This window comes from Zonotrichia leucophrys, chromosome 20 (genome assembly GCF_028769735.1).
Source record: "Zonotrichia leucophrys gambelii isolate GWCS_2022_RI chromosome 20, RI_Zleu_2.0, whole genome shotgun sequence".
Lineage (NCBI taxonomy): Eukaryota > Metazoa > Chordata > Aves > Passeriformes > Passerellidae > Zonotrichia > Zonotrichia leucophrys.
Window position 1 is genome coordinate 12,577,458 of NC_088189.1, and position 20,051 is coordinate 12,597,508.

General features: G+C 52.6%; 2 protein-coding genes across 3 annotated transcripts; both read right to left on the minus strand.

Annotated features, from left to right (window-relative positions):
* Nucleotides 1-4,475, minus strand: E2F1 (E2F transcription factor 1). 2 transcript variants are annotated; one of them, XM_064729929.1, is made up of 7 exons: nucleotides 4,254-4,475; nucleotides 3,488-3,578; nucleotides 2,740-2,959; nucleotides 2,284-2,436; nucleotides 2,050-2,164; nucleotides 1,133-1,337; nucleotides 1-619 (listed from the first exon to the last, which is right to left on the minus strand). In XM_064729929.1, exons 1-7 carry the CDS (start codon nucleotides 4,446-4,448, stop codon nucleotides 357-359), a joined length of 1,242 nt encoding a protein of 413 aa, XP_064585999.1. In that variant the 5' UTR covers nucleotides 4,449-4,475; the 3' UTR covers nucleotides 1-356. The 2 variants fall into 2 exon arrangements, with proteins under 2 accessions (XP_064585999.1, XP_064585998.1); XM_064729928.1 differs by having other exon boundaries at nucleotides 2-622.
* A 5,265-nt stretch (nucleotides 4,476-9,740) lies between these two features.
* PXMP4 (peroxisomal membrane protein 4) lies at nucleotides 9,741-19,964 on the minus strand. Its single transcript, XM_064730014.1, has 5 exons — nucleotides 19,801-19,964; nucleotides 19,383-19,445; nucleotides 18,659-18,857; nucleotides 16,423-16,682; nucleotides 9,741-12,052 (listed from the first exon to the last, which is right to left on the minus strand). Exons 1-5 carry the CDS (start codon nucleotides 19,929-19,931, stop codon nucleotides 12,046-12,048), a joined length of 660 nt encoding a protein of 219 aa, XP_064586084.1. The 5' UTR covers nucleotides 19,932-19,964; the 3' UTR covers nucleotides 9,741-12,045.
* Nucleotides 19,965-20,051: the final 87 nt, after the last annotated feature.

The window sequence follows — 20,051 nt, forward strand, 5'->3', positions numbered from 1 at the left end:
CACTCTGCTGTACAGCCCCCCCAAACCCCCGTGGAAATGAAATGCTGTCCCCAGGGGACAATAATAAATTAATCAAATCATTAATCTATACACAGGACTGCTTAAAGCTCTGCAACGGGCTCCTGGGGGGCAGTGGCTCTGCCCTGGGCAGTGCCCCTGATCAGGGCCCTATGGGGGGGCTCCCCAAGATGGGAACCCCACCCTGGCATCCTCCCCGTGGGGCTGGAGCTGGGGATGCCACCGGGCTGGAGGGATAACGAGAAAATATTGCAAAAATGGGTGGGGAACAGGGAGCACGGGAGCCAGAGGGGCTGCCCTGCCCTGGCACTGCCCCAGGCACCCAGGAGGGCTCAGCCTCAGAAGTCCAAGGGGGTGAAGTCCCCAAAGTTGCAGTCGAAGAGCTCGCTGATGCCCTCGCCCTCCTCCAGCCCGAAGTGATAGTCCTGTGCCTGCGGCGGCGACAGGTTGATGAACTCATCGGGCAGGAAAGCCGCCAGCTCCTCCCTGCTCTGCTCCAGCAGCATGTCCATGGAGGCCAGGGGGGACAGGCTCACCTCCTCCTCCTCCTCCTCCTCCTTGGGGCCCTTGCTGGGCAGCGCGCTCGGCCCTGGCAGCAGCGCTTCTGTGGGCATGGCAACAGCTGTAAATCCCATAATACTCCCCCCGAAGAAACCCCAAAAAAGGCTTTTGTGCCTGGGAGGATCCTGCCTTCCCACCTCCCTGCCTTGCTGGGGTGCCTGAGCAGCGTGCCAGCTCCTTGCTTGTGTCACTACAGAGGGGCTGAGAGCCACCATGACATCCCACCAGCTCCCTGATGTCCCCAGCCCCCTCGTGTCCCCAGCTCCCTGATGTCCCCAGCCCCCTTGTGTCCCCAGCCCCCTCGTGTCCCCAGCCTCTTTGTGTCCCCAGGCCCTTCCTTGTGTCCCCAGGCTCCTTGTGTCTCCAGGTCCCTCATGTCCCCAGCTCTGTGTCCCCAGCCCATCCCTTGTGTCCCCAGGCCCTTCATGTCCCCAGGCCCTCCCTTGTGTTCCCAGCCGTCTCATGTCCCTGGGCCCCTTGTGTCCCCATCTCCTTCATGTCCCCAGCTCATGTCACCAGCCCCCTCGTGTCCCCAGGCTGTCCCCAGCCCCACCTTGCTCTCCAGGTAGCAGAGGCATGTTCACATCCTGGGCAGGATGCAGGAGCAGGGGGCCTCTGGGCTGTGAGTGGCTGGGAGGAGAGTCCTCAGGAGGGGCTTTGAAGGGGCTCTTGACAGGGCTGCAGACCCCCGAGCTGTCCTCGGGGCACAGGAACACATCAATGGGGCCCTGAGTGCTTCTCACCGAGACCTGGAACGCCTGGGGAGGGGACAGGAGTGACACAGGGTGGCACAGGGACAGACAGAGTGTTGGGGAAGATGAAACAGGAAAGCCTTATCAATATGATTGCCTGGCAAAAGATTTTGAGAATATGGAAACTATAAGTGAGATTGAAATGAAAGCAAGCTTTGAGATCCCTCAGTTACTGAACAACTGGAAAACAATGGCATGGCCAGCTGAAGGTGATCCCCTTTTGATGGAACAACACCCTCTGCTTGCAGACAGGCCCAAGGGTCAGAGCAGACCCTACAGCTTGGCAGAAGGGGCCCAAAGAGGAGTTTTTAGGGTTTAAAATGTAACACAGTGTGGTGATGTAATGATTCTTATAGGCTGTATGTAAATGCTGTAGGATTTGTATCTTGTACTAGATTGGTTGGTGAGAATGAGAATATTCAACACAGAGGGTGATTTATCGCATTGGAACGGGAACCTCGCTCGCTTATGCTTTTACTCTTTACCCTTTTACTCTCTCCCCCTCTCCTCTCTGGGGCCTGCTCTGAGCTGTGTCTGGCAGCTCCCAGCAGGGCCCTGCCCCCAGGCCCTTTGCAATGAACCCCAAGTTCCAGCCCTGGCTGCAGAGATCTCTCGTGTCCGTCTGTCCTGACTGTCCTACCCCCCAATGCTCCTACAGCAGAGAACCCTGGGCTGCTCAGGGAGGGCACAGGAGGAGCAGAGCGTGACCCCAACTCACCTCTGCAGGGTCTGACACCTGCAGCTGGGTCTCTGGGGGGGCTTTGATCACCATCACCATTTGCTCCGCGGGGTCCACGATGCTGCGGAGGTCCTGGCAGGTCACATAGGCTGCGGTGGGGCGGGTCAAGGAAGGGACACACAAGGGGATGTGGGCTGAGCACCGCCCTGCCTGCGCCTCCGGGGCTCAACCACAGCCCCACCCAGCCAGCCCCGCCCCACAAGCAAAGGATATTGCTGGTTGGCGGGGTCCTCGGTGAGCAGGCGCAGCTGCACCGTGCACATCTGGATGAGGTCATCCAGCTGCCGCTCGGCCGCCTGCAGCTCCCGCAGCTCCTTCTCCAGCAGCCGGTGCCGGCCTGGCGCTCCCACGGTGGCCTGGCTGCCCCTGGGGAGCACCGTGCCCATCAGCAGCCAGCCCCCACAGCTTGCTGTGCCCCCAAGGAGAACCAGCCCTGCAGGGGTTTTTTAGCAGCAGAGCATTCCCCAAGGCTGGGTGCAGCCCCACCACTCCCCTGGATGACTTGGGGGGCCCCAGGGGACACACAGGAGTTTCCTGCCACTGAGCACAGCCCTCCCTGCAGCAGAAGCTCTGGTGACCCCACCCTGAAACTCCCCACCCAAGTAAGACCATCCTCCACCCAGACAGCTCCCCCACCCCAGGCACAGCCCCACGAGGCCAGGGACGTACAGCCACTGGATGTGGTTCTTGGATTTCTTGGTGATGAGCTGTATGCCCTCCAGGACGTTGGTGATGTCGTAGATGCGCCTCTTCTGCACCTTCAGCACCTCGGCCGCCCAGTTGAGGTCCACCACACCATCTGGGGACTGGCTCAGCAGCTCCAGGAAGCGCTTGGTGGTGAGGTTCAGGGAGGTTTCATACCGGGACTTCTCTCCAGGAGACTTTGCCCCTGCCAGACGTGGAGGACAAGTGTCATTCAGCCACAAGGGAAAGCCAGAGCTGAAAGGTCACACAACTCCTGCTACCTGCTTGCAGGTGGCTTGTGGACCAGTGACCAGGTCTGGCACCCCAAACCCGATCTGTTTTGTCAGGGCAATGGGGTGAGGTGCCCAAATCCCCTGCAGGAAGGAAGTTGCAGCACCTGGCACAGGCTGTGACACCTGTGCTCCGGGTGTGACTGAGACAGAGAGTGGCAGGCAGGGCTCAGGGGGGAGAGAGCAGCAGGTCCTCCTGAGACACTGCACTGACACCACGCTGACACCTACAGCTGCATCCCACAGGGAGGGACAGAGCCAGTGTGACACCCAGCAGAAGGGCAGGACAACTGTGCCACCAGCACAGGGCACAGCAGTGAGTGTGGAGAGTGGACAGCCCCAGGGACAGCCCATTCCAAAGGGAGAACCTGCCAGGGATGAGCCTGGGGGAGCTCTGCTCTGAGCTGGGCTGGCAGGGGGGGCAGCAGGAGTGGAGCTGATACCTTTAGCAGGGTTCCTGGCCTTGCCCCGGCTCACTGGCAAACTCTCCGCTATGTACTGGTGATCCGTCTCCAAGTTCAGCTTCCTCTTCACCTGCAAGGGACGGGGTCAGGCTCCAGTGCTATTGAAGGGTGTCTGTGAGGAACCCCCCATCACCGTGGGCTACAGACACCCCAGATCCGGGCACAGGGGGTGGCAGGAGCTGTCACACACCCGGCGGGGGTGGGGGGCTGTCCCCACCGCGGGGGCCCTGCCACGCTGCGGGGAGCGCCCCAAAGCCGGCAGGGCGGTGGGTGGGGAGGCAAAGCACGGCCCGGCGCCCGGGCCTGCGGCTTCCGGAGCGGCGGCGGGGCAGGGCCGGCCCGGCAGGTGCTGCGTGGCACGGCCCGGCCGTACAGCCTGGCACAGCCGGGGGCACGGGGCACGGGCTGACACCGAGCGGGGCACGGCATATGGCACGGGGCACAGCACGGAGCGGTACGGCCCGGCTCGGTATGGAGCCCGGTCCATATACAGCACAGCTCGCTGTACAGCCCGGCTCGGTATGGCACAAAGCAGGTCCCGGTATCCAGCCGGGCCCATTGTATAGCCCGGCTCCGTGTACTCCGGTGGGGAATGCGGCCCGGTAGGGTATACGGCCCGGTCGGTACACGGCCGGTTCGAGGCTCAGTACTGCACAGCCCGGAGCACAGCCCGAGCCCGCCGCTCCCCGGAGCCCCCGCCCGGCCCCGTCCCCCGCCCCCTCCCCATCCCACTCGCGGGGGTTACCGGCGGGCGGCCCAGCGCGGGCCGTCTGGGCGCGGCGCCGGGGCGGGCGGGCTGCGGCGTAGCGAAGAGCAGGAGGTCGGTATCGGGGTGGCCGCCGCCCGCGGGCTCCTCGGCGGCGGCGGAGACGATCAAGAGGTGCGGGGAGGCGCTGCCCAGCAGCGCCGCCAGCCCCGCCGCGCCGCCCGCCGCCGCCATGGCTCACATGGCAGCCGGTGCCGCCGGTGCGGCGGGCGGCGCGGCAGGCAGGGCGCGGACAGGGGCGCGGCCCATGGCGGGCGCGGGGCCGCTGCGCTCCAGCTCCGGCTCCGGCTCCGCTGCGCCCGCCGCCGGATTGTTCGGCGCGCCGGCCCCGCGCGCCTTTGCGCGCCAAATCCTTTTTGCCGCGAAAAGCGGCGCGAGCCGCCCCGCCGCCCGCCCATTGGCTGCGCCCGCCGCGGCGGGGAGGTAAAGGCGCGCTGCCATTGGCTGGAGCGAGCGGGGAGGCGGGCGGTGCCGCGTGGCCATTGGCGAGCGGGGGCCGCGCTGACAGGCGGCCAATCAGCGGCGTCGCGCTGGGGCGGCGGCCAATGGGAGCGCGGCTCGGGGACGCGGCGGGGGCGGCGCGTGGGTGCGGCGCGCGCTGTGTGTGTCCCCCCCCGGGGGTGTCCCCTCCCGTGTCCCTGTTTGTGTCCCCCATAGGAGTGTCCCTCTTTGTGTCCCCCACGGGGTGTTCCCCCCCGTCCCTGTTTGTGTACGCTGGGTCTCCCCTTAGGGGTGTCTCCTCCCGTGTCCCTCTTTGTGTCCCCCTCGGGGGTGTCCCCTCCCGTGTCCCTCTTTGTGTCCCCCTCGGGGGTGTCCCCTCCCGTGTCCCTGTTTTTGTCCCCATGGGGGTGTCTCTGTGTCCCCCATAGGGATGTCCCCTCCCCTGTCCCTGTTTGTGTCCCCCTCTGAGGTGTCCCCTCCTTGTGTTCCGCCGCGGGTTCCTCGCTCCGACCCGGCCCCAGCTCCCGGTTTTCCCCCGTGGGGAGTTCCAGGCTCGGTCCCGGCCCGGGCTCAGCCCCGCCGGGCTGACGGGCTCCGGTGTGGCCGCTCCCCGCCCCGGTGCCCGGCAGGACGGGCCACGCACCCACGAGCAAAGTTCAGCTCGCTCCGTGCGCTGCGGGCTCCGCCCCGCCTCGGGTGTCACTGCTGGGGAAGGGGGTGGCTTTGGGCTCTGCAGGGTGTCCCAGGCTGTCCCTGTGTGTTCCCCCTGCCCTGGGGTGACAGCCAGCCCAGCCCAGCCTGCCCTGCTTTGGGGACATCACTGCTGCTCAGCCGTGCTGGGGCAGGGGCTCTCCTGTCCTGCGGGGCCAGGCGCCTGCAGGATTTTAGTCCAAAAGTGCTGGAGCGATGCAGGGCTCAGCTCAGGGTTGCCCTTGCTCAAAGCAGCCCCGAGATCACGGGTGAGGCTGTGGAGCAAATCTGGAGGTTTCAGGCTCACGCTGCTTTAGGGATGCAGCAGGCACAGAAACCCCGGGATGCTGCAATCTGCTCCATCCGCTCGGCGTTGTGTTTCCGAACACCGAACAGCTCCTTCAGGACTGCCTGATAACCCCGCAGAGGGCAGAGGAAAAGCTCTGCCGGCAGCACAACCTGCACTTGACCGTGCCAGGCGCTCTCTGCGGCCGTGGCACCGTGTGGCAGGGGACAGGCAGGGACACAGGGACAGCACACGGAGCCGGGAGTGGCCCCATGTGCTGAGAGAGATGAGAGTCCACCCACAGACACGGGACAGGCGGCTCCCAGCGCCACTATCTGCTGCCTGCAGGACACTGATAGCCTCTGCTGCATGAGGAAGCAAAATGAAAAAGGAAAAAAGTACATCCTGCTAATAATAATTAAAAAAAAAATAAATTTCAAGATTAGGCCTTTTGCAGAGCCCAGATGTGAGGAAGCTCTTGAGGAAAGTGTGGAACAGGGTCTAATTCAAGCACCCAAACCCCCACTGAGCCAAGCCCAGGGTTTCACCCCTCTGTGCCCCCCAGGAACTGCTCCACGTGTCCCTGGGGGTTTTTGGTGGAGCACAGTGGCCCCCAGCCTGCTGCTGGTGCCAGGCAGGGCTGGGAGCCAGCGCTGGCTCCTGCCCCAGCCCTGCTGCCAAGCCTGACCTGCCTGGGATGCAGGAGAAGGAAGGGCTGTTTGTACCAGCAGTGCCAAGCCTGACCTGCCCAGGGTGCAGGAGAAGGAAGGGCTGTTTGTACCAGCAGTGCCAAACTTGACCTGCCTGGGATGCAGGAGAAGGAAGGGCTGTGCAGGAGAAGGAAGGGCTGTGCAGGAGAAAGAAGAAGGGCTGTTTTTCCCAGCAGTGCGTGGGATGCAGGAGGCATTTGCAGGGATGAGTTAACTCCTCTGCTGCAGAGCAGATCCTGACATGCAGTGCCCCTGTGCTGGCCTAACAGGTTTCTGGCTTTAAAGGATTTTATGCTGGATATTTTGGCAGTGGTTGCAATTCCCATGGGGATGGCCAGCACGGAGCAGGGCTGTGATTTCCCTGGATCCCTCCATCCTTAAATACAGCAGGACCATGGTGCATGTCCGTGACCAATGAAATCAACTCGCTGTGCCTCATTTCTTCACCAGCACAGAGCAAATAGAAACGCTGCCTCGCTTAAAGGAAATTAATACACTTAATTAACACTTGGCCCTTCTAATATTCCAGGCCCCACTCTCCAGAGCCTTTCCAGTGCAATATCATCATTACTAGGAAGCATGAGCAACAGTTAGACCAGATGTTTGCACACAGTTAATGCTTCTTCCATCTGGGCAAGGGGGAAGAGGCATCCCCAGCAGGCGGGCGGGAGCGCAGGGCTGGCGGTGCTCTCCCCGCGCATCCCTGGGGAGCCCCAGGCCGGCGTTTCCTGGGATGAGGCAGGGTTTGGGACACAGCTGCCGCACCAGCTGCTCCCGCCCGCCTCACAAAGGCTGCCTTCACCCCCCCTAATTCATGCGGGAGCTGCTCGGGGGGAGCCGGCTCTGCCCCCTCTGCGGAGCGCGAACAGGGCCGGCTGTGGAGACAAATGAAAGGCAAACGCTGCTGGGAGAAGGGCGGGCAGGGCCTTTCCTTGCATGTGGATGAGGGGAAGCAGATGAATTGTGTCTCAGCACAACTGCAGCCCCGCTAAGGAGTGCAGACGTGCTCCCAAGATTAGCTGTGCGGCAGGTGCTGCTCCCAGATAAAGCCCTGTCTGCACAGCCCTGCTGGGCTGGAGAGCATCGGGAGCCTGCTCAGACACTCTGTGCCCCAGCAGGATTCAGCCCGCGGGAGTTTTGGGTGGGTTTGGCACTGTGGGATGGGCTCAGAGCAAGGGGTGTGTGCTGGGAAAGGCTGCAGCTGGAGCACAGCTGGTACCTGCGCTGGAAAATCACCTGGAGCGGGAGCAGGGGGAGGAGAGCTGGCAGGATGGAAACAGCCCTGGGCTCAGTTACTGTCCCTGCCATGGCAGTCTGTCCTGCCCCCGGCAGCTCCCACACGGAGTGTTCTTGTTTCTGTGGTTAAGATGACCCCAAGGTGTCAGAAAGTCTCTTTTGTTCCCAGCCCCGCGACTGAAGAAGAAGTTGAGATTCGTTGGTTCTGCTTTTCAAGGTTGTTTATCTTTTCTTATCTATTCCATTCTTTCTCTGACCTGCTGAGATCTGTCCAGCAGGTCGGGTTGTGACACAGTCTCTGCCTTTGGGGTGGTGTTGGCTTTATATACTAAAAACTGGGTGTACTTTATTTACAATAATTTTCCAATATCTATCACCTATGTTAGACAGTCTGTCTCTAAACCAATCCAGAAGTGCCACCATCCCAGCACAGGATGGAGGACAAGAAGAAGGACAGGACATGGCCAGATTCCTCCATCTTGCCTCTTGAACACCCATTCTAAATCCCCAAAATTCTACTTTTCCACCCTGTGACAAATTCACTATCATTCTACTCAAACTCTTGTGGCTTGTACATCCTCACACAAAGTTGGTAATTGTTTCCATGGGTTATAATCAAAGGCACAGGTGTGTTTGACTCCATGCCAAGGTCTCTGAGCCCCCTACCAGGATCTTGAGTCCTCCAGGGCAGTCAGAGGAATGCCCTGGGTCCCAACAGAGTGTGCTGAGCTGGCTCATGGAAGGACAGCAGGACTTCCCTGGGGTCTTCTGCCAATGCCCCTGTCCCCAGGTTTGTTCACAGGATGGTGAGCTGGCAGTGTGGCACAATCTGCACCTGGGGAAAGCCCAGAGCCCCCCAGTTGTGCTGCCCTGACACTGCAGTCCCTCAGCTCTGCCACTTGAGCCATCTCTGTTCTGTGCAAACCAAAGCAATTTTCTGGAAGCACTGAGTGTCTAAAGCTGCCTTGTGGCAGAAGGGAGCAGCCCTGGTTTAGGTGTCTCCTCTCAGCCCCAGTCCCCAAAGGCAGGCAGTGCCTGTTCCCTTGCATCTTTACAGAAGATGACACAGTTCTTCCCACAGGACACAGGCCAGCTCCTCTTTGGATGCTGGGCACACCAGACTCAGCAGCGCCACCTCCTCCTCTCCTGTGGTGGCACCTGCTTTTAAAGCTCACATCATGCAGTGTCTCTCAGGGCAGCCATGGGCACTGTTCCCCTCCTGCTCTGCTCCACACCCAGCCGGGGCAGCCTGGTCTCATCCTCTGAGCCAGAACACCACAAACCCTCAGAGCCTCTCCATTCCACAGGGCTCTTCCATTTCCTTCACTCAAAGGAAGTGTTCTTCACCCATGAAGAACAGAGAGGCTGAAGTGCTTCTGGGAGCCTGGGGCTTTTATTCAGGAGTGATTTGGGAACATGCCAGGCTCTGCCTTCTACCTCTCCTTAGTGTCTGCAGCCAGTGCAGGTTCACTTCCCACCACATGGGAACCCAATCATCTCACTGAGAACCCAAAAGTGTTGGAACACTTCTGCTTTTGTCAGAACAAAACCTACAGGTCACCCAGAGCTCCACCTGGGCTCAGACAGAGTGTGACACTCTGTGAGGAGGAAAAAACCACTTGAAGGTAGCACTGGCATCAGTTTGGGGGTGTTAATTTGGCTTCTCATGGCCCAGGCTGGACACTCCAGCATTCCAGCCACAAAGCTGAAGGTTTGATCTTACACTCAGCAACTGCTTCATCCCACCACCACAGCAGTCACCTCTACAGCACATTCCCTCTGAATTTATAGCTTGGAAGAAGCAGCAAAACAATCCACAGACATCCTTATTTTCTTTATTTGTCACATTTTAAAAACCAAAAAGGGGTGTCAGCCATCCCAGTTTGTTTCTGCAGCTGGCATCCTTACCCATGCAGGATTTAAATCTGATGCTGGGGTCAAAGCAGTTCCAGCTGTTGTTTCCAAGCTGGTAACACCAGAGCCCAAACCATGCCAAAACTGCACCTTGTGCATGGCTTTTCTACATCCAGGACTACAGACATGCAATAATCAAGCACTGCTTCATAGATTTGAGCTTAAAAATGATGACAGTAGAAAAAGACAAAAAATTAGGATTTTTATTTGTAGACAAAGCACAGTATTGTAATATTCAAAGAGTGATGATACAGAAATAATGGCCACAAGAAGGTGATTCATAGTGGACAGAGCCACATCAACAACCCCCTGCCCTCTCTTTTTATTGTTTTAAACCCAAAATCCAAGATATTTCTACAAGCATTCTGATCAGTGTCACATAAGTTACCTGAGTTATGTTCTTTATTTTTTTTTCTATGCTGTCAGAAAATCAAGGCCTGGATTACACAGTAATTATGAATACAAAATACATCTCAAAAGCAGAGGTAATAATACCTGTATTACAGAGCTTTTAGTTTGTTTTTCTCCCTCCTCACCAGCAGAGACATGAAAGTTCTTCTAAATAAAGAAAAAAGTTACCTCCTCCAGCAATCTGGTAGGAACACACAGGTTGAAAACTCAAGATTAACACCCCAAAAATATTAACAGTGGCAGACAGACATGATGCCTTATTTCCCCTCCTCCCTTATCTGTTGGGTTTCAAAAGCAGCATCAGAAAACACATTCAGCTCCAGGCTGCCATGGGCCAGGGAGACAAACACAGCCTGGCAAACAGGGAGCAGCTTGGGGCATTAACCAAAGGTCACCTTTGTGCTGATGCAGGGAAAATGAGCTGGAGCTCCCCAGCAGCTTCTCCTGGTGAGGGATCTGCACAGGCTTTGGTGGCTCCATGCAGGCAGCCATGGCAGCTCCCAGCAGCCTGCAGAGCTCACTCTGCACAGGGGGCTCTGGCAGCAGCCAGGGATCATCTCTGCCCTTCCACACACACCCAGATGGGTGTAAAGCAGAGTCTGACCTACTCCAGCAGGGCAGGAAAGTCTCACAGCACCAATATCAAAGGTGCTCTGCACCCTCCCCACCCTGGCACAGCTGGGGCTGCTCCATCCCTGGCAGTGCCCAAGGCCAGGCTGGATGGGGCTTGGAGCACCCTGGGATACAGGAAGGTGTCCCTGCCCATGGCAGGGGCTGGGATGGTTTTTAAGGTCCCATCCAACCTGAACCATCCCATAATTGTCTGATAAATGCCCTGAGCAGGGCAGCTCTCTGGTCATTGCACAGACACAGGGATGGTTCTGTCCCAGGCACTGTCCCATCACAGACACAGGGTCACAGCCCAGCCTCCTCAAACCTCCCCTGCAGCACTGAATGGCCAAACACAGGTTCAAACACCCTCTCCTTCACTGCCAGCATCAAACACAGCCCAGAAAAGCTTCCCTAACCCAAATGTCAGGCAGCTGTCTCATTTTCACCTTTGTTAAATAATGCAATTGTCCCGGAAAGGGTTCTGCAGCCCAGCACACAAGCTGTCCTCCAAAGGGAAGGGAAGCACAGTGGGTATGCCAGGGCAGCAGGCAGCAGCAGTAAATAACCCTGAGCCTGCTTTGTTCCTTCATAAAATAAATGATTAATAGCCCAGGATAGTCAGTCTGCTTGAAAAGCTCAGGATTGCTGAAAACTTTTGATCAGTTTGATTCATTAACCTTTAAAACTGCCTCTAAGAGAGGCTTAAAATCTGAGGGAGAAGCATCATTTTAAACACTTCAATTTTATCCAGAGTGACAAACTGAGCAAAGACAGAGACTCTGCTCCTCTTTAGAGACACTCAGCATCAGTCAGGTGTCAAGGAAAAAATAACAATGAGGAAAATAAAGTTCTTGTAGACAAACAACCTGGTGCTCATCTTAAAATTCAAAACCAGTCAGGGCTGGGGGGAGAAAATGACCCTTCTTTGTGATCCTTAAGCACTTGGCCATACTGCAGGTGGCTTCCCAACTGTCTCTTTATTTCTTTTGCTTTTAATGCTAATAAAAAAAGGAACCCAAACAGGGCACTCCAGTCCCCAAACAATGCCCTGGGGGAGGGCAGGGAGTGTCACTTACATATCCCAAAAGTCTGACTCAGACAAATTACTTCTAGTTCACTTCCCCACGACACTCCTGCATTGTTCCAACACCTTGGCAGCAGAAGGGGCTCATCCCCAGCTATCTGCTCCCAGGACAGCCAGGGGGGCTGATGTCATTAAGGAGCTGTCCCAATTACTTCCCTGGGGAAAGCACTGACTTGCAGCTTAACGTCCTGGCCCAGCCCAGCAGGGAAAGCAACGGTCAGCAGAGCCCCAGGGGTTTGGGAGCAGGGAGGAGCTGGGATGCAGGGATGGCAGCTGCCCCCTGCAGCTCAGCCAGGGCTTCCTTACAGAGTCCCAGGAGAAAAAGGGAGTTTTGAAACAAGCAGAAGTCATGGTCACTGCTGCCAGGCTGATTGCAGACACTGGGATTTATTTTCTGGAGAGGACACAGAGCAGTGTGAAAAGGTCAGAGCTTGGGATGGCAGCTCCACTGCAGGCTCAGGCACGGCTTCCTTAGAGAGGGACAGATTCCCAAGAGAAAAAGGGAGTTTTGAACCAAGGAGAAGCCATGGTACTGCTGCCAGGCTGACTGCAGACATTGGTTTATGGCTGGGATTTATCTGGAGAGGACACAGAGCAGTGTGAAAAGGTCAGAGCTGGGATCCAGGGATGGCAGCTCCACTGCAGGCTCAGGCATGGCTTCCTTAGAAAGGGAGAAATTCCCAAGAAAAGGGTGTTTTGAAAAAGGGAAAAAGGGAGTTTTGAACCAAGGAGAAGTCATGGTCACTGCTGATTGAGACATTGGTTTATGGCTGGGATTTATTTTCTGGAGAGGACACAGAGCAGTGTGAAAAGGTCAGAGCTGGGATCCAGGGATAGCAGCTGCCCCCTCCAGCTCCATGGCAGGCTCAGGCATGGCTTTCTAAGAAAGGAAGAGATTCCCAAGAGAAAAAGGGAGTTTTGAACCAAGGAAAAACCATGGTCATTGCTGCCAGGCTGATTGAGACATTGGTTTTTGGCTGGGATTTATTTTCTAGAGAGGACACAGCAGTGAAAGGCGAGTGGATGGCAGCTCACTGCGGCAGCCAGCTCTAGAAAGGAATTCCAAAAAAGAAATGGCCTTTACTGTGCCAGGTATGAGACATTGGTTATGCGGGATTGTTTCTGAGAGACCGAGCAGTGTGAAAGTCGAGTGGAATGGCTCACTGCAGCTCAGGACCTTCCTTAAGAGCAGATTCCCAAGAGTGTTTTTAAAAGGGAAAAAGTGAATTTTGAAGCAAGGAGAAGTCATGGTCACTGCTGCCAGGCTAACTGCATACACTGGTTTTTGGCTGGGATTTATTTTCTAGAGAAGACACAGCAGTGTGAAAAGGTCAGGAAAGGCCCCTGGTCCTTCCACCAGCAGCCACAATGCCCAGCAAAGGAAGGTTATTCCACTTCTAAGGGAACCACCAGCTACAAATTTCACAGATCAAAACCTTCTCAGAGACACCCAGCCCACAGCTTCTTTTGCTGCAATAATTACACATGGCCAAGGATTTGTGAGTTTAATAGTTTTAGGGAGCAATTCCCAAGGCACAGCTGTCAGCTTTCTGAAATCCCATCAAAGCTTGCAGGAATTCAGCAATTTTAGCAGAATATCAATGCTCTTAGTTGGAACAATGCTGAGGCTTCTGACAGAAAAACTGAGATGTTTCAAACACCCAACAGTGGTGGAAAGAAAGATTTTTATAAAGGAATCAAACCTCACCTGTAGCTTCAGCAATTTTTCTGTATTGAACCTTTATGTTTCTCTATACAGAGAAAAATATTTAACCAAAAGAAACAAACCAAATTCTTAATTTTACAGCTTTCATGAGATCTGATGGATTCCAATCCAATTATTCAGTCCAGACTGTAACAGCAGTTAATTAGAAATTAGCAATGAAATTAGAAGTTGAAGGGATCATTATGACAAAGAAGTATCTTGGTTTTTGGGCATCATGGACATCATGGGTTTGCATGGACAAAGAAAAGGGGAAAAATAAAGAAAACCAAAAAATATAAAAGGGGGAAAATAAAGCAAAGCAGCACTGCAAATATGTGCAACAGTAATAAAGGAGTTTAGGAGGACAAGGAAAAATGACTTAAGAAGAAATTGAGAATTTGTTTTAAAAATCAGAAGCTCCCTGAAGTTAAATGTACCATTTCAGCTGCATATACAGAGAAAAATATTTAGCCAAAAGAAACAAATCAAATTCTTAATTTTACAGCTTTCATGAGATCTGATGGATTCCAATCCAATTATTCAGTCCAGACTGTAACAGCAGTAAATTAGAAGTTAGCAATGAAATTAGAAGTTGAAGGGATCATAGAAAGTTATTATGACAAAGAAGTCTCTTGGTTTTTGGGCACCATGGACATCATGGATTTGCATGGACAAAGAAAAGGGGAAAAATAAAGAAAAGCAAAAAAAATAAAAGGGGAAAAATAAAGCAAAGCAGCACTGCAAATATGTGCAACAGTAATAAAGGAGTTTAGGAGGACAAGGAAAAATGACTTAAGAAGAAATTGAGAATTTTTTTTTTTAAATCAGAAGCTCCCTGAAGTTAAATGTACCATTTCAGCTGCATATACAGAGAAAAATATTTAACCAAAAGAAACAAACCAAATTCTTAATTTTACAGCTTTCATGAGATCTGATGGATTCCAATCCAATTATTCAGTCCAGACTGTAACAGAAGTTAGCAATGAAATTAGAAGTTGAAGGGATCATTATGACAAAGAAGTCTCTTGGTTTTTGGGCACCATGGACATCATGGATTTGCATGGACAAAGAAAAGGGGAAAAATAAAGAAAAGCAAAAAAAATAAAAGGGGAAAATAAAGAAAAGCAAAAATATAAAAGGGGAAAAATAAAGCAAAGCAGCACTGCAAATATGTGCAACAGTAATAAAGGAGTTTAGGAGGACAAGGAAAAATGACTTAAGAAGAAATTGAGAATTTGTTTTAAAAATCAGAAGCTCCCTGAAGTTAAATGTACCATTTCAGCTGCATATACAGAGAAAAATATTTAGCCAAAAGAAACAAACCAAATTCTTAATTTTACAGCTTTCATGGGGTCTGATGGATTCCAATCCAATTATTCAGTCCAGACTGTAACAGCAGTTAATCAGAAGTTAGCAATGAAATTAGAAGCTGAAGGGATCATAGAAAGTTATTATGACAAGAAGTCTCTTGGTTTTTGGGCACCATGGACATCATGGGTTTGCATGGACAAAGAAAAGGGGAAAAATAAAGAAAAGCAAAAAAAATAAAAGGGGGAAAATAAAGCAAAGCAGCACTGCAAATATGTGCAACAGTAATAAAGGAGTTTAGGAGGACAAGGAAAAATGACTTAAGAAGAAATTGTGAATTTTTTTCTACTCAGAAGCTCTCTGAAGTCAAATGTACCATTCCAGCTGTACCATAGGAGAAATTGCCAGAGCCTGGAGGGTAAAAAGTTCCAAGGATGATAAACAGAGCATCAGCAGGATTATGAAATACCATGGGCAGGTCAGGAAAAAGCAGGTGGGTACAGGGAAAGTGAACCCAACAGTCCCAACTGAGCCAAAAGGGAGCAGGGAATTTCATGATTCTCTTGGAAACATCACCTCATCAAAGCAGGAATTATTTCAGTGCACATCATTGGGTGAATTGTGTAGTGCTTTGCACTATGAGGAGTTTGAATTTATTAATTGATTAATGAAACCACTTTTTGTGCTTTCTCAGCTATCTTCTGCCATAACCCAGGGTGTGCTGCCCTATCCTGGGGCTCAGCAGAGTGTTTTTGAGAGGAAGATAATGAATAAATTAATCAATTAAATTAATCAATTAAGCCTGCACAAACTACAGGTACAAAAAATCAGGATCAAATCTGGTTACAGCCAACACTTTCCACAGCTGTGGAAGGCAGATTCTGGACCTCAGAGAAACCCTTGCCATGCTCCACCAAAATAAAATAAATAAAAGTGCTTGGGAAATGTTGCTCCTTTAGACACAAAATCCCCAGCAAGAGATCTGAGGCCTGGTCATAGAGGAGCCCAAGTTGTGTAACTGTTTTTGGTATTTAGTTCAAGCAGCTTTTAAAAGCTTTACAAACAAGTTTAAAATAATTACAGGGTATTCATTAGTGCATTTCATAGAGGCACAGATTCAGCCCAAGTGCAGGAAAGGAACCAAGCAAAAATAGTCTTTGCAAGCCTGATTTACCAGGCTGGTACAAGACAATCCTAACAGTTCAATTCTCACACATTTTATTGTCTCCCTGAGGGAAAACTGCAGAGGAACTCTTTCAAGGAGCACATAACTGTCCTTATAATAGTTTAAACAGGATTCTCAGCCATCCACAGCAATGAAGAAATGATGGCCCTGCTCTCAGAGCTCAGCAGGTCCCACACTCCCTTCACCCTCAATCCCACCAGCACAGAAAAAACCACTTGTACACATTCAGATGAGCCCTAGAACATGGTTTCACACTCTCCACTTAGTGTCAGGCTGTCATTTTATAAATATATTTAATTTTTAAAGAACAAACCCCAATGCCACACTTGTAGGGAAAATGAGGCCTCTTAAAACCAGACTGCAACAAGTTTCTGTGGGGGTTGAGCTTGCTCTAAAAGGAGCCAAAAAACTGCTCAGAACATTCAGGCTTGGAGAGAAGAGCCAACTCTGCTTGACAGATGTTAATTTTAAAAAACCACAGGTCAAAAGCAACAGAATAACCTTTCCCCCCCAGCTGCTGGGAGGTCCCATCCCATTCCAAGGTGGTTTAGAGGGAAGCACCTACTTGCTGTGTGTCCTTTTGTTGTAGATGAGGAAGTCAGACACGTCGTGCCACACCTCACTGTCCTCGTACAGGTAGGTCATGGAGGACTGCAGGGAGGGCTGCAGAGTGTCCCTGTGGTACTCAAAGAGCCACAGGACTGTCCCCCACACCAGGGCAGCCAGCAGAGGGAAGGGATCCTGCCTGGGCTGGGGGATGTAGCCCTTCTGCACAGCCAGCCGGGACAGCCCGAACAGGATGCGGGACAGCAGGTACATGATGATCTGCAGAGGAGAAATGTGAGCATCCACAAAATCAGAGGGCTTTGGGAAAGCTGCAAAAGGCAGGCCTCAGATACACCAGAACTGTGAGTAGAGCTATGCAGCAGCCATGAGATTGGTCAGCAGAAAAATTATTTAAACTGTAGAAAAGCAAGGACAAATAGAACAATGGTCTGTGTATTAACCCTTATCTAGAATAACTCTCTAAGCTACAGAAAAGTTTATCTAGTGAGACATTAAGAAGTTTGAAGCTTAATAATGGAGCTCTGTACATTGTGCTTTAAGGCTCACAAGCAGGTATTGTATTTGAAATAAGCAGCATTGTTTAACCAAAGGTACCTGTGCTTATAGTGGTTGGATAGAACTACTGTCAATGTGCTTTTGCTTTGTGTGATTGGTCAAAAAACTTATAAAGTGAGTTGTAATATTAAGTTCTTTGTCTGCTGCCTGGGATTTGAGCTGGTGGCACCTTCCCATTGTCATAACCATGGAATGAGACTGATGGTGGAAAATCAAACAGCTCAAGGCACGTTCCAGCAGTCCTGTCCTGTTGGTGATTTGTACACAGCCCCTGGTTGGTGACAGAGAAACCCAGGGAGCAGGGTGAGAACTGAGCACAGCCCCTCCAGGGCTTTACAAGTGACAACCCAGCCAGGAGGGACAGGAACAACCCTCCCACTTCAGACAGGCTGACATTGCCCCTATCAGTACTCTGCCAAAACTCTGTTTGCTCTCCTGCAAGGCCTGCTGCTCTGATTTGCCAATCACAGGCTGCATTTCCTGCAGCACTGCTGGGCAGTTGCACAACTTCTGTCTCTGCCCAGCTCATGCCACCTCAGATGGTGCTGACAGAACAGTCCTGCCAAGCAGGTGTCAGTCTGAGCACAGCCTAACACCAGGCCTGGCTTAAATCGAGCACCTGGGATTAATCTGCAGCTCTGTGTTTTACTCCTTGCTTTGTGACTGTGTGTTAACAGCCAGCTTTAAATCAAACACCCTCTGAGCAGCTTTCATCAGTTTAACCAGTTTAGTGGTGAGTTTAACCAGTTTAGGGGTGAATTTAACCAGTTTAGGGGTGAATTTAACCAGTTTAGGGGTGAATTTAACCAGTTTAGGAGTAAGTTTAGCTGTCAGATTAACCAGTTAAGTTAGTTTAGTTGTCAGTTTAGTGGTCAATTTAGCTGTCAGTTTACCCAATTTAATTGCCAGTTTACCCAGTTTAGTGATCAGTTTACCCAGTTTAGTTGTCAGTTTAACCAGTTAAGTGGTCAGTTTTAGCCAGTTTAGTGGTCAGTTTAGCTATTAGTTTAACCAGTTTAGTTGACAGTTCGGCCAGTTTAGTGGCAAGTTTATCTGTCAGATTAACCAGTTTAGCTACCAGTTTAACCAGTTTAGTGGTCAGTTTATCTGTCAGTTTAACCATCAGATTAATCAGTTTAGTGGTCAGTTTAGTTGCCAGTTTGGTGGTCAGTTTTTCTGTCAGATTAACCAGTTTAGTGGTCAGTTTAGTTGCCAGTTTAACCAGTTCAGTTGCCAGTTTAACCAGTTCAGTTGCCAGTTTAACCAGTTCAGTTGCCAGTTTAACCAGTTTAGCTCAGTCCAGCTCTATCTGACCAAGTCCTACACTCACAACACTTCAGTTGAGTTTAACCCTGTGATGGCCACACCAGGAACACACAGTAATGACCACAAGTGACAGGTGGGATAACCCCACAGCTCTGGGTTACCTGACTGCCTTCCTCCAAAGCCAGTGCAGCCCTGGAGGCAAACCTGGGCTTCCAGCACCCACACTGCTCATGGAAACACACAGCCACACCTGGGACTTGAGTGCAGAGCAGTCACAACTGCAATTTGTGCAGAGGAAATGAAAAAAAGAGCAATGCTCTGGTCAGAACCACCAGAGAAACAGGAGCCCCACTCAGTTCCTGGCACACCTCTTGTTTTTCCTGGCCAGAGAAACTTTCAGCAAGTGCCTTTACCTGGCTGTTGATGGGATTGTTGTCACCAAACACCAGCCAGCCCCCAATGCAGGCTGCAAGGAAGGAATGGAATGGGATTTTTTTCCCCTGCAGCTGGGACTGGGCTGCCAGGAGCCCTTTGTAGGTGAACACAAAATAAGCCAGGTTCCGGGAGTGGGCGTACGTGGCCTGGGCAATGGACTTCAGCTTCTCCCTGAAACTGAGGGAAAGAGACAATTACAGGAGAGAAAAGGCAAAATCCTGCACTCCCCACCTACACTGATGGTTTGGGCACCCCAGGAATGTCTTGGGAAGGAGGAGAAATTCCCTGATCAGAGCACAGCCCTGCCCAGACTGTGGACTGGGTTCCATTTTCCCTCTATTCAAGCAGCCCTTTAAAAACTTTTTTATTGCTAAATACAAACTTTTTTATTGCTAAATGCAAACCTCAGGCACTCAGGGAAAGGCACAACATGCACTGCTACAGCCTGAGTTCCCATATTTCAACACAGCACAGAACATTGCTGTTGGCATCTGTTAATTCTCCCTCTGTCCTCATCAACCATTGCATGAGTGATTGAATCCCTCAATTATATATATTTGTGTGTATTTCATATCAGTGCAAGGCTCAACCATGGCTCACACACTTTTCTGCTTTTTAAACCCCCTAGAAACATGGAAAACAGACAGCTGTGATGAAAACATTCAAAGCAGCAACACAAAAACACAGATTTAGAGTTTGTACCTTCCACTCTTGAACAGGAAAGTCATCACCAGGGCATGTGGGGCACGGATTTTGGCTCCATAACTGTAAAGGTCGACAAATATTCCACAGAGTTCGTTTTATACTATGAAATTATTGTATTTCTAATCTACTAATAGACAAAAAAAAGGTTATTTAACAAAATATCTATTACTTTTAAGCCAGCCCAGCAGCAGCAGCACAGCAAACCGGGAGGAGCCGAGCAGGAGGGAGAAGAGCACAGGCACCTCAGCGAGCCAAGCCAAGGGGACTCCAAACCCTCAGGCCCGAGGGGGACCCCAAACCCAGCCCAGGGGACCCCAACTGCGGCTGAGGGGGACGGAACCGCCTCCCCCTCACAGCACCCCCGCCACAGCACCCCGGGAGGGATGGGGAACCCGCGGCCGGGCCCGGCACTCACACGGCGCCGTTTCGGAAGCCTTTGATGACGGCGAGCGCGGCGTGGTAGCGGCGCTGCTGCAGGAGCGCGTTGGCGGCGCGGAGCAGAGCGCGAAGCGAATCCTCCCCACCCGCCATGGCCCCGCCGGCCATGGCGCCCCGCCGCACGCCGCTTCCGGGGGTGCCGCCCCGCCCGCCGCTCCTATAGGCCCGCACTGCTGTCAATCACGGCTCTCGGCCAATAAGCGGCACAACCTCACTCTCGCATTGGTG